Source organism: Festucalex cinctus, chromosome 13 (genome assembly GCF_051991245.1).
Source record: "Festucalex cinctus isolate MCC-2025b chromosome 13, RoL_Fcin_1.0, whole genome shotgun sequence".
In the NCBI taxonomy this organism is placed as follows: domain Eukaryota; kingdom Metazoa; phylum Chordata; class Actinopteri; order Syngnathiformes; family Syngnathidae; genus Festucalex; species Festucalex cinctus.
This window is the reverse complement of record NC_135423.1, coordinates 17818483-17832992: the sequence shown is the minus strand read 5'-3', so window position 1 is coordinate 17832992 and position 14510 is coordinate 17818483. Positions and strand designations below refer to the sequence as shown.

The 14510-nt window shown below is 40.6% G+C and overlaps 1 protein-coding gene across 1 annotated transcript in view; it reads right to left on the bottom strand.

Annotated features, from left to right (window-relative positions):
• Nucleotides 1–1550: 1550 nt before the first annotated feature.
• Nucleotides 1551–14510, bottom strand: part of gucy1a2 (guanylate cyclase 1, soluble, alpha 2) — a 31914-nt gene continuing 18954 nt past the window's right edge. Inside the window, exons 5-9 of the mRNA XM_077541386.1 lie at nt 12521–12733; nt 10198–10470; nt 8037–8180; nt 5501–5655; nt 1551–3856 (exon numbers count right to left, since the gene is read on the bottom strand). Of these exons, the coding sequence (XP_077397512.1) occupies nt 3637–3856; nt 5501–5655; nt 8037–8180; nt 10198–10470; nt 12521–12733 (1005 nt within the window). The 3' untranslated portion in view covers nt 1551–3636. The remainder of the gene's footprint in view (nt 3857–5500; nt 5656–8036; nt 8181–10197; nt 10471–12520; nt 12734–14510) is intronic.

Here is a 14510-nt window from a genome sequence, read left to right as displayed (position 1 = left end):
CAGACGGTTGGACGCCTTTAAAGGATGAACTGTTTATCCGTGGCTAAATATGACTTATACAATGACATTCTTCGATGATCACACATCACATCCATGATCACAAAGTGTCTCCTCTCCGCATGCGGCCACGAGCAAGGACTGCATAATTCATGGCCATGTAGAGCGGTCCCACACACACACATACACTTTTCACACACCTCTCGGCACACTGTCAAGATGTTTTCTCCTGTCAGAGCTACCATTATTCAACCCTGCTTCATTTGGCTAATATGACAGCCACCGTGTGTAAATGACGTGACCTTTGTTCGCCCGTTTATACCTGTTTGCGTGTGTGTGCGCATGTTATTGTGTGTGTAATTGCCATTAGCACATTAGAGCGTGCAATGTTATGCCACAACCCATAGTCATTGGCCTGTGCAGTGGAGGCCATTCATGTAAAATATTCAAACCTCACATTGCCAATTAGTGTAATGGGGACGTATTTGCATAAAAGGGTTGAGGGGGCATAAATAAAGGGCTGCACGAAACAACGGTGAAAACTTGAGGGATTAACAGGATTGTATTTTGTTTTGAAATTGTTGCTTTTTTTTTTTTTTTTTAATTGGTTGGGGTCTTTAGGGAGAAGTTTCGTCTTCTCTTAGCCTGTACTGTAAAGGTCAAATGCTGTTTAAAAAGTAATAAAAACAAAAGTACAGCAACCTTCTGATTGTTATCTTGTAGCCATGTAACATTTTTATGGGTCTACATTGAACAATGACGCTAACAACTGAGCTTGAACTTCTTCTGATGTCACGCTGAACTGATGAAGAGGTTCATATTCATGCGCATATGGAAATATGTTTATATGTCATGTAACACGTTCATGGCTAGTTATTTCACAGTGGATGTTTGCATGAGTTTTTATTTTTTAGAGCACAGGCTATGATAATTTTGGCTTCAAAAAGGTTGGTAACTATTGCTCTAAATAGTCCATAGGTGTGAATGATTGTGTTCCACTACAGACTGCAGGAATAACAAATGTATAAAAAAAAAAAAAAATGCTGTTTTGGAAACTTGTTTATCCCACAAGACTTTGGCTCCCAAAAATAAAAAACACTTGGGAAAAGGCCCCAGGGTGAATGTTTTGGAAAATGTTAGCATTGTTGTGCATGAGGCTATTTTCAACAAATGCCAATTTAGCAAAACATGGCGTACAAGATAGCAGGGCACGCCGCAATATTTTACAAAGGAGCAAAAAAATAGGGGGAAAAAACCAGGGGGTAACGGTATAACCTGAGAATTGTTTTGAAAATACAGTTCTGGCACCAGGCCAAACCTTGTACCTCCAAAATCAGCACTTTTTTGTTTGTTCAAAGATTAACATTGCAATGTCAAGCCGGCGGGCCATTTTCAACACTTCAGATTGACCAATAATTTGTTAAAAAAAAAAAAGAAAAAAAAAAAAGAAAAAAAAAAAGAAAAGCCTATACAGTGCATCCTTAAAATGTGTGACCTTCGTGACACTTTCTTTGTCAATTGAGGTCAAAATAATAACAGCCAGAATCTTTCTGTTCCTTGTTAAACACACTTGGTGTTTTATTTACATATGTTAAGACAAGAAAATGTGCCCTTAATGTCAGTCATACAGCTTTCATGGAACCATTTTCTGGTACACACCAGCGTCCAACACACGTGGTTCATGTTCAGCCATGGTACAAAACAATAATAATAATAATAATAATAATAATACAATGTAATTCATCCAGAGATCCATCAATCAAACTGAGATGTTTCCCTGGATACGTCAGGGCACGTGGATAACAGCGCAAAGCAAACTTTTAATAAATGGGAATCTTTTTAGTATGATGATGAAATACAGAAGGAAATTGTCAAAACTCAATTTTAGCATATATTGTGCAACCTATTCAACTGTGATCAATTAACATATTTTATTGAAACAAAAACAAAATGTAGTTTGGTTACAGTTGGCTACCATACCTTCCTGACTTGACCCAACTTCTACAGTAGAGAACTTTTATTGCCTGTGTGCATCTGCGCCACAATATGCACTCTGCAGTTTAAAGAAACAGCCCAGGATGTGTAAGACAAAACAAAACAGAATCCTAGTGGATGCATGGACGATGAAAAACTTCAGTAGCTGTGTTGTTTACAGAAGATTCTTGACAGATTTAGAGTGTGAATAATTTTACTCTTTTCAAGGCAATTTGAATATGATGGGAGAATGTTCTAAACCAGTTCTAAACTGTTGTTTCGATGGTCGAAGTTGTGCCATAATGGAGGTCTGCGATGATGTCATTCAACTTCCCAAAGTTGTCGTCATGTTGCTCATCAAGGTACAAGGTCAGCTATTTAAAAAAAAAAAAAAAATCTAAATATGCATTGTGAATTCACCAATGCTGTTACATATGCATGTTAAAGAACCTATAATAATGTCATCACAAATGCAATTGACAAAAGATGACCATCTAAAATGATTTCAGTTAATTATCTGTTAGTGAGCTACACTGACACATTTGGAAGGCCTGAGATTTCAAGTATGTAGCAGGAAAAATGAAGAGAATCCTAATAGAGTTGAAAAAGCAATTGATGCAAATGTCAGCTGTGTTGCATATGCTGCGACTATACATGTATATGCGCTAAACTGCATCATGTGCATTATTGGTAGAACTGGACTCAATGAATAAATGCAATTTGAAATATTTGGAACATATGAAGTGCACTTTTTTCCCCCCCCTCTCACGATTCAAATAAATTGTCGCCACTAGCTAGCCGGTCGCGGTGACGTTCAGTATTTATGTGGCTCCCTCATGGCCTGTGGTGGAAACACCAAAATGTCTGGGGAAAAATCGTTGAGGACAAGCGTGTCAATGTGCGGCTTTTTCCCCCTCAGATATCTGAAATCAATCCATCCTGCGTGTTTTCTTCTTTTTTTTGTCCTGATTTGAGCAGAAAAGGCACTGAGCTGAGAATCGCTTTCAAAAACGGACACTTTTGAACATATTACCTGCAATGAAATGGCTGGATTGTTGTAGATTGCAGTTTGCTGTGAGTTACAAGCAGAAAAAAGGCTCTAGTTCTAGCATTTTTTGGCATTATGGTTTGTTTTTTTCTATTGTTAATTTTTTTCTGAACTGTTGCTTCCCACCTGTCTCTCCTCTGCCCCTTGCAACTGTTCCTCAGGGAGAAGGGGTGCCATTGTACTGCACATTAATGTTTCAATGTTCATGGAACGCAGGACATGAATTTTGCCAATTGGAAGGGATGGAAGGAGGTGTGTTGTTCTTCACTCGTGGTTCTTTTGGGTCCACAGCACTTCCTTCATGGTTACATCATCATCACTGAACCGACCCATCCTGTTCTTCTCAAAGCATTCTGACTTCAAGACCGGGAAAGTTCTTGTGTCATGAAAGAGTGCAGAGGAGAGCTTGATGCCATGAGTGGCTTCGAGTTAAACGCGTTCGCTTTTCTCCGCTAATTAATCCCATGTAGGAATCATGGGGGATGAAAATCATTTCTTGTATGTTTTTCCATCCCACAGTGAGCCCAGGTTGTCATTTGCATATCCACAACGTGTGTAATCGGGCGTCCTGTCGGCTCCACGTGTCTCACTCGGGTCTCCCGTATGCTTTGTGCCACCTACAAACTTGTTTCTCTAAGAAACATGGTCCCGATGCTGTAGGACACTTTCCTCATTGAGGTCGGGGGGGCGGAGCGAGAGCTGGTCAGTGACGCGTGGCTGTGAGACGTTCCCGCCTCCAGGAAGTAGCAGGTTCCTGGAATCTCTTTGGGGAAATTGTCAGGGAGCTCCAGTTGCGAACGAGGGACGAAGGAGAACGATCGGTCGTCTTTCAGTAGCCTGGGGAAGGACGAGATTCACACATCAAGAGCTTGGACAGAAACATGTCAGATTCTCTAAAGTCCACCCTGTCATTCATGCAATTCAGAGTTCTGGTGGGGGAACAACAACTATATAGTAGGGCTGTGCAATTAATCAAAATTCAATTACACAAATACAAAATACACTCCACAATTACAAAATCAGCATAATCGTAAAAAAAAAGAAAAGATTATTAAACTCATTCACTGCCTTTGACAAGTATACTTGTCAATTGTATTTTTTAGAGCGGTGCTAAATGGGGGCGAATCTGAGCATGCTCCACTGTAAATATCAAACTTGGAAACAACTTTACTGATGCCCAACCACCGGTAGATGACATCATTGCCCCATTTTATAGGAAATAAACACAGTTTCAGAGTCCATGGGAGAAATGGCTGTATTTTGGCAAACCTACATTTTTCTGCTGTCAATTATAAAAGAACGGGACGGGACAAAAAGTAGGGAGTCTATTCTGTTATTTGGTAGATTCGGTTTATATATAATTATTGAATGTAATATCACGTGAGTATTGGAAATGTAAAAATTTTCTATAATGACTGGCAGTGAATGAGTTAATACTAAATTTTGAGTTATTTAAATGTATGCATTTCCACCTTGCATAATTCTAGTGTTTCAAAGAATTTTAAAATATTGTTTTTTTTTGTTTTTTTTTTAACGTTTAAACATTTTCTTGTTTTGTACCAAAGAAACAAAATAATTATCCTACTGCGCAGTGCACATGCTGCACTCCAACTTCAAGTTTTTGCCAACACACACACACCCCCACATATATATATATATATATATATATATATATATATATATATATATATATATATATATATATATATATTATAATAATAATAATTATTATTATTATTATTATAAATACATATTATTATTAATTCTGTTTGGTCCAAAAGTAACTTACATAATTATGGTGTTTCTATTTTTTTTTTAATTGGTCTTAATATTTTTAAATGTGTAAACATTTTCTTTTGTCCCAAAAAATAAATGATCGTCCAACTGCACAATGCACAAGCTGCATTCCAACTTCAAAATAAATAAATAAATGAATAAATAAATTCTGTTTGGTCCAAAAGGAACTATTTTTTAATTGGTCTGAATATTTTTAAATGCTTAGACATTTTCTGTTTGTGTTGTACCAAAAAAAAAAAAAGTTTGAATAATCGTTATTTCATCCATCCATTCATCCATCCATTTTCTTAACCGCTTTTCCTCACAAGGGTCGCGGGGGGTGTTGGAGCCTATCCCAGCTGGCTTCAGGGAGTAGGCGGGGTACACCCTGAACTGGTTGCCAGCCAATCGCAGTATTGCTTAATTTTTTTAATTTAATTTTTTATTATTTTTAATTATTTATTTGTTTTATTAGTTTTATTTATTTATTTTTATTATGTTTTTATTTTTATTTTTTTTACCCAGTTTTTTTTTTTTTAATAAGACTAAACTTGCTACAGTGTTTATACTGAAGCAAAATGCTTTTCAATAAAGTGAAATACTGTATTGTGAAATGATTTAAGTATAACAAAATGTTGCATAAAGCCTGCAAAAAAAAACAAAAAAAAAACAACAACATGTCAACAGTCTGAGCATGGCACTTACTGGTAGGTTGTAGGGCTGACGTTGATACACCTCGGATGACTCCCCGATTCAAACTTGCTGGCCAGCGTCACATTGTTCCCAAATAGGCAATACCTTGGCATTTGAACTCCAACCACCCCAGCCAGTACCGAGCCTGTGTGGATGCCGATCCTCAGCTAGGAGACAACAAGAAAGACACACAAGTGGTTTGATTGGCTGAATCAACTGTTTTGTACAGTGGAGTTGAAAAATTCACAAATGAAGTGACAGCAAAGCTCCTCCAAATTTTGCAAACTTTAAGTCATTCAACCTTCAACAGCCCACTGTCGCCAAAATAGGTAATTTCGCCATTTACTGGACATTCGCTATAAATGTAAACATCTTAACATCTTCCTTTTGAGGACTCACTCACATATGGTGAAGTTGAACAGACATGGCATGCGGTGGAAGCCCGTACATTCCAACTGATCTACTAGAGCATCTCATCACCGTGGAAACCCACGCTACTGTCTGCATGCCAGCACAGTGCAAGGTAGTCATGGCAACAGCAGGGGATGGGGGTAGTGAGGCAGAAAGGACAGCGAGAGATAGACCGGGAGACAATATAGATAGGGGGAGAAATCAAACTCATCAGCATGCAAGTGGGCGGAGATTAAAGGGCAATTGTGGTTGATTTATGGAAGTAAAAAAAAAAAAAATATATATATATATATATATATATATATATATATATATATATATATATATATTTTTTTTTTTTTTTTACTTATATACATATATATATTTATATATATATATGTATGTATATATATATGTATGTATATATATATATATATATATATATATATATATATATATATATATATATATAGCGGCACGGTAGTCGAGTGGTTAGCACGTCCGCTTCTGAGGTCTCCGGTTCGAGTCCAGGCTCTGACCCTCCTGGGTGGAGTTTGCATGTTCTCCCCGTGCCCGCGTGGGTCTTCTCCGGGTACTCCGGTCTCCTCCCACATTCCAAAGACATGCATGGCAGGTTAATTGGGCGCTCCAAATTGTCCCTAGGTGTGCGTGTGAGTGTGGAAGGTTGTTCGTCTCTGTGTGCCCTGCGATTGGTTGTCAACCAGTCCAGGGTGTCCCCTGCCTACTGCCCAGAGCCAGCTGAGATAGGCGCCAGCAACCCCCGCGACCCTTGTGAGGAATAAGCGGTCAAGAAAATGGATGGATGGATGGATGGATGGATGGATATATATATATATATATATATATATATATATATATATATATATATATATATATATATATATATATATATATATATATATATATATATGCGTATACGTAGACCAATAAAACACAGTCAGAAGAATTACACTAACAGTTACTCAGATACTTATACGCTTGCACTATAAATCGGATACAGTATGCAATTTAGGCCTCTGTGTCGTTCCATGTAGATACACTTCTTTCCTAATCTCTATCACACTCTATCATTTTTTTTCTCCCTCTAAGCTCTGATGCTAGTTTGCATAACAGTGCAACGTTGGCTGGAGTTGAGTGCTCTCACTGAACAGCATTTATCAAGTGTTATGGTCATAACGGCCCTTTTTGGACCAACAGGAGGGGAATTGGACAATGGCAAGCACAAGAGGAGGTGGGGGGGGGTGTCAAAGAAAAACAGGCAGAAAATAAGCTCTGTGACAAAAAAGCAAGACTCTACCGAGGCATGAGTGAGGTAGTTAAAATGGAAGGAGGTAGGGAGACAGCAAGAGGCAGAGGGAGAAATTGGAAGAGTGAGCATGCAGGCCAAAAGCGCTTGGCAAGGCCTTTCTATTTTGAGACAAATGGAAAGCACAGAGAACCTCTGTGCTGTCTGTTAATCAGCAATTATGTTGCAGCTTCTCTCGCACACTAATGTTTCGGTGTCATCGTTTCGATCAAATTGGTTTCCAGCAGAAGCATCATATAAATACAACATTCAGAGGAGGTGGTTTCTTAACAATAGTGTAGTTGACATTTTTACAAGAACTTTGTATTTTTCCTTATCACTCACTCAGTCCAAAAAGTATCAGATTAGCATGAAAGGCCTTGTTATTCTGTCACAAAGAAGGCACACTATCACGAAAATCAATCCTTGCTTTTCTTTTGGTTCAAGGCTGTTTGGAGTTTTGTCAAAAAGGTAGTTTAGAAGAAGAGCGAAGACTGAAGGAGCCTTGTCACAACATAGGCCAGGCCGTGCTTAGGAGTTTGCCACACACATTCACAAATTAACACACATTCATGAACATCTGGCCATCTAATCACAAATTGAAAATAGGATTAGATACTTTAATCTCATTCAAGCCACGTACACAAACAGGACGTGCTGTACTTTAACCTGCTCTTAATCTGATTGTGGTTTTTTATTCATACATAAACAAAGCATGCACGTACCGGTTGGTTGGTTGATTGGTATAACATTTTTCATTATGTGCTCATTTCAGTGTTTAAGTTGTAAAAGTATTCGTAACCATGGCGAGGAAGTGTTCTTGTCTTCACATTTAGCCTGAACCAAACTCACCTTAATTGGCTTTCCATCAGGTGTGAGCACTTCTTCAGAAAGCTCCATCATCTTCAGAGCCATGTGTGCGATGGGCTTTGCGTGACTGTCGACCTTCTTGTGAAGACCTCCTGCTACACAGTAGGCGTCACCTATGGTCTCTATCTGTGGGGAAAATGAAGTAATCTTTTATTGGAACAAACATTTTTTACATGCTCTGGGCAAAAATTGACTTTTGGATTTCATTTAGAGGAATACTGACAATGGGGCAAGGTTTGGTTATCCCCTTTTGGTTACTCACATAGTTGAGCTGTTCATGATGGCAATAGAAATAAATTTTAGTCGCTCCATGTTTGAGCTACTGCCCCATCGTGTTTTTTGTCTTTAAGTGCAGCTTGTGTGGCTTGAACAAACAGGATGGTGAACACCACGAGAATACAACAAGAAACAAAAAAAAATTGGAGTGAAAAGGAGAAAACAACGAGACAAACTGCTCTCATTTAAGCATTCTAGCAGGTAAGTCATTTGGACAGTAACCATAACAATGCCAATATACGGCTGCCTCAAAGTGTCCACCTGGGTTTGCGTCCCATTTTATACGCACACATGCTTCTTCCCTGTACACATAAATACTTTTTCTCACAGAAATTCAAGGGGAAGTCAAGTCAAAAATATCCTTTACAATATGCTCAATGCCTAAAATTGCTCAGCTATTGCAAACAAAGAAAATTTGACTTCCACTTTAAAGATCCTCTGAGATTAATGAAATATCATAAAAGAACTTTTTTTTTTCCCTCGATGTTTTTTTTTTTTTTCTTTGAGTTTTTCTTTGCCCTTTTGTGGTTTGATCAGGGGTTGTCGTTGGTATTTGTCAACTGTAGGCATGTGAAGCCCTTTGAGACTTTTGTGTGATTAAGGGCTATATAAATAAACTTGATTTGACTTAACTTGAAAAGTGTTGTTTGTTTTTTTTCTGAAAGAATACCCCTGGGACTACAAAATGTCCTAATATGATGGGTTTTGGAATATTGTGGCTACAATGACGAGTTAATATGAGATTTTTAGAAAGATTTCTGAGCCAAGTCCCACTCTAAATTAAACGAGCAGCACTCTATCCACCCATCCATTTTTTGAACCGCTTTCTCCTCACAAGGGTCGCGGGGGTGCTGGAGCCTATCCCAGCTGGCTTCGGGCAATAGGCGGGTTACACCCTGAACTGGTTGCCAGCCAATCGCAGGGCAAGCAGCACTCTGACACAAAACACCAATGTTATATCTGTTTTTTTCTTTTTTTTTTGATTTCCAACACTTTAAATGTGCACAGGAGGGCAATTGTACGTTTCTAGAAAAATAAATTGGCACCGAGCTAAAGATGGGAAGCGTGTCAACAAAATGAGATGAAAATCACATCTCTTGGGGTCGTTTTGTGCATACAGTGTGGCTTGGAAAAAGGTACTTGATTTGTCAATTTTTTCCTTCCTCTCCATTCACTTGAATGGGCTTTATTTGGTGTGCTTTTTGGGGGGATTTTGTTTCCATGGTAACGCAAAATTATATGAAAAAAAAAAAATCTGAGTCGAGTCGAGATGCTTCTTTTGATACCTCATTTGTGAGGATACATTAGCATTGTTGCAGGAAACCGCAGATAAGACACAATCTAATTGCTTCAATGGTAGAAATTGCACAGACAAAAGACAAAAACATATTTTTGGATGTGACATTATGAAGGGTCAAGCCAGTATTTTAACTTTATGATCAAGCTCTGCTTTTCCTATACAGTTGCCTTCAGAGTCCAGAAAAATACCCAAGAAGCCACTTTCACAATGACAGTAAAATCAGGCATTTTTCCAACTTTTCTGTCACTGTGTTGTAGAAAGAACAACAACACAGGATGTGGGGATTAATTTGCCATCTTGGAATATTCCACAATGCCAAGATAGAAGTCCGAAGTTGACTCTGACAGTCTTTCATCCTCCCCTGCTGTAAGAAGCAATCATAAGCACGAGATGCTGGTGCTGAAGCTGTCACACATAATTATCTGATTGTGGGTTGCCATGATCGTCTTTTTATCTGTGATGCACCAATTATGTGGGACCTCTGCGTGAAAGAGGCTGCTGTTTTTATGTCTCACCCAAACAAACACTGTCCACCTCCTATGAGACCGTTTTTGTTTGTCTACCAACCTTATAAACATCGAGAATCCCGCACTGGTAGTCAAAGCGAGTGTAGAGCTCGTTCAGCATGGAGATGACCTGCATCGGCGTGCACTGCGCGCACACGGCGGTGAAGCCCACGATGTCGGAGAACAGCATGGTGACGTCATCGAACTTGCGAGCGGGCACCGGTTGACCCTGCCACAGTTTCTGCGCCACGTCGCCCGGAAAGATGGAATAGAGGAGGTCCACGGTTCTTCTCTTTTCCTCCTCCAAAGCCTGGTGAGTGCGCTCTAACGTGGCCTAAATGAGGAGGAAAGAGATGAAGAGGGTTTGTTTGGGGCGTTGTGGTGCACCAGATTAAAACAAACAAACAAAAAAAGACGTGAATGTATCTGCTGTGTGTCTGCATGCGATTATTATGTCTGTGGGCGAGTTCCTCTGAGTGTGTCTGATGTAGTGTGCTACCGCTGTTCATCCTGGCAACTTGAGTGAAGCATATCTATTTATGAGAGCGGCCCGGGGGCGTATAGCAGCAAGAGATGATGCACACAGCAGATGCATGGATTGGGTCAGGACCCAGTGACTTGCTCATGGGTGCTTTGAAAGCAAATTAGAAGAGCAAGTCCCAGGAGCTCGGCTCAATCCAGCCAGTCTGGCAATGTTGAGATTTGACTCATCAATGGAAGTGATGCGACACATTTACCATAGTTGCTCGAGAGAGGTGCATGAGTGGAACCCCAACGATTCTATACTGATATGGGAAGCACTCTGCAAACTGAGTTTAGTCTCTTACGGGCAAGCAGTAATCCATGTCATCATGCATCAAGGGTTGTGAACGATTTTTGAAAAAATAATTTAATTGTGATGTCTTAAACACGCGGCATGGTGGCTAGTGGTTAGCACGTCTGCCTCCCAGATCTGAGGACTCCGGTTCGAGTCCAGGCTCCGGCCTTCCTGGGTGGAGTTTGCATGTTCTCCCCATGCCCGCGTGGGTCTTCTCCAGGTACTCCGGTCTCCTCCCACCTCCCAAAGACATGCATAGCAGGTTGATTGGGCACTCCGAATTGTCCCTAGGTGTGCTTGTGTGTGTGGATGGTTGTTTGTCTCTGTGTGCCCTGCGATTGGCTGGCAACCAGTCCAGGATGTCCCCCATCCTCTGCCCAGAGCCAGCTGAGATAGGTGCCAGCACCCCCCGCGACCCTTGTGAGGAATAAGAGGTCAAGAAAATGGATGGATGGATGGGTGTATAATACAATTTTCGTAAAATCCAGCCGTTTTTATCCATTCCAGGGGGCGGCCATTTTGCCACTTCCTGTCGACTGAAGATGACATCAATGTTGCTCAGGCCTCAGGTAACAAGTAACAACCAATCACAGCGCAGCTTCAGAAAACAGGTGCGCTGTGATTGGTCGTTGCCTGAGCCCTGAACAACACTCATGTCAACTTCAGTCAACAGTAAGTGGCAAAATGGCCGCCCCTTGAGATTGATAAAATCGGCTTGATTTTGCTTCGTAACTCATATTCCACAAATGTAATATTAATCAGAATTTCATGTTTAGACTAGTGAGGTCATATATAACATATTATTGTCAAGAAATGTTTAAAGTTGACTTTCACTTTAAAGGCAGGGTCTTCCGTTTTCACTCAGGAAAATGCACTATATAAATACAGGACGTATACCCAAGAACTCCTTCTCAATCTAGACCTCTGGGTTTCTGTTAATGTGTGATGGTGATTTTTTTTTTCCTAAACCCCCGCCCGCCCCCAGCCTGTATTTTGCTATTTTGTGTTTGTTTTGTCAACAGTGGGACGTTTCTGAGGACAGACAGTTGTTTGCCCCGGGGGGTGGCGTGGGGCATGCCACTCACTGTCGGCAGACGGGGCCGGGCGAATTTGTCGGATGCATGACGTCACTCCCGCGGCAACTTGACAGCACGCATGGATTTAAAATCACCACCACACATTAACAGAAGCCCAGAGGTGTAGATTGAGAAGCAGTTCAAGGGTATACATCCTGTATTTATTTATATAGTGCATTTTCCTGAATGAAAACGGAAAGCCACTGAAAGCAGAAAGTTGAATTTTGAATTGCTACTGCCACCTGTGGCCAAAAAATGAAAGAGCATTTTCCCTTCTTCACATACACAATGTGATGACAGAAGGTGGGAAATTCGAACCCGAATCCTGTCTGATATCTATTGGCCAGAATCTTGTAAGAGTTCCCATTATGACCAACTAAGGTGTTTAAACTACTAACTACAAAATGTTCCAGTCATAAATGTTCAAATTAAAATATTGTATTGTTTTTTGAGCAAATTGTTAAGTGCAGCATGACTGGCTGGCATTCTACCTTGAGTTTGTCCATCCTCTTTTTGAGGCCATCCTGAGCTTTGGCCTGCTCCCCCACCAAGATGACGTCACGCGTGGCATCGTGCATGGGGATGTCTGACAGGTGGAGGCCCCGGCCCATCAGCTCTTCCAACTTGTCAACACGCGGCGAGCCCAGAAACATCAGCGAGCACGACTCTGGCACATGGATCATCTGACCCTTCAACTCCATGACCTGGCCATTGTGACAAAGGAATGAAAATTGATGTAAAAGGGAGAAAGCAGTTTGTTCAAATTGCACAACCTGTAATTTCACGATGTGAAGGTTTTGCATTTTTGTGCACAGTCAGAGGCCAAATGTTGTACAACAAAGATAATTATAGCAATAGGATCTGTGTGGTTAAGTAAGGCTTAATGCATAATGCATGTCGGCTTGTATGGGGTGGAAAAAGCTTTTAAAAAGTGGGTGAACTGGTGTCCTACTTATCGAGACATATGCCCATATAAATGTCCTCAAAGTACAACTATATGGCAAGTGCTTGTTAACACGTGACTCTCAATGTGTCACTTGGATATATAATGTTCCAAGCTTGGTTTCTGGACAAAGCGTCACATCTTCCCAGATTAATAACGGCATGGTGGTCGATCACCTCGGGAGATGAAGACAGACATTATCCCTCCTTTGAATACAAACAGTGGCAAAGGCAAGGTGTGAACTACAGTACCGTGACCCATAGCCTTCCGCTCCGCATGATTTCTTTTGACCAGCCTCCACCCCTGTTTATTCCTTCTGTTTACTCTTTCTATCTTCACCTGCTTCTTACGCACACTCTCTCTCGAAGCGTCTCCTCCATCCTCTCTCTGTCTCTCTCCATAGTGTCAGATAGATTATTCCGCCGGTGAGCACACTGCAGCCCTGTTTTATTTATAGCACAAGGCTCTCCTCTGTCTGCATAATACATACAGTCTGCATTACACACACAACGCCGTATTTCGCTACACACAAACACGCAGGGAAACGTCTCGTCGCCAAGAAACACCAACATAGAAAACATATGCATCAATATATGGACGCAGACCCCACAGGGTTCAAGTTCCAAGTGCATATCCCGGAATATGGCGGTTGATTAATGTGAGGTGAGATAATGCTTGATGAGAGACTCGGCGTATTCGGTCATACAGGTGAATGAACACATTAATAAAGTGTGGCAGACGGTGCTTCTCTATAAAGAAGACACATTTGCTGACAGCCACATAGGCTGCCACAAAATGGGGTCATAGTGTTCCTTCTAGTGTTCAATCTGTCTTCAGAACTAGCTATGGGTGTGTTGTCCTTAATGACAAAATTCTGCCTAAGAGTTTAAGATGCTTTGTGCTGCAATTTCTATAGATTTAAGCAGACTGACATGGTGCGTCACAGGGAACTCCTTCTCTTGGTTTTCTAACGACCTCACAGAGAGCTGTCCCTGTCATTATAGGTGTTCCTCAGGGATCAATTCTTAACCCCTTCGTTTTTCTCCATTTCTGAATTAATAAAATAGCAAATTCTGTAGAAGGTTCATCTATTATCTATGTGCTGAACTCATACGGGCAAAGTGTTGTGGCGTTCCATTTGCATTCATGTTCCTCCATGTGGCCCCTGAACTAATATGAGTTATTGCCTCTGCTAGAAAACCACTTGCACAAATGACAATCTTTTCCATGTTTGACTATGGTGATGTCGCCAATAGATCTGCATGCAAGGGTTTACGGCAGAAGCTTGATGTTCTTCAGAATTCTGCCATCCACTTTATAAGAAATGCTACCTTCAGGACTCACCATTGTACTCTATATTCATCTCTAAATTAGCCTTCATTGAGTATGCGTCAAAAAACTTTATCTATGAAACGCCAGTTGCTGCATATCTCATCACCTACTTCCAACACTCGCTCATCATATCAGACTCAAGCCCAAACTACAAGTTTTTCCCTTCAGTGTGGGCCAAATGATCAACCAGCAGGTCTACAAAGAGA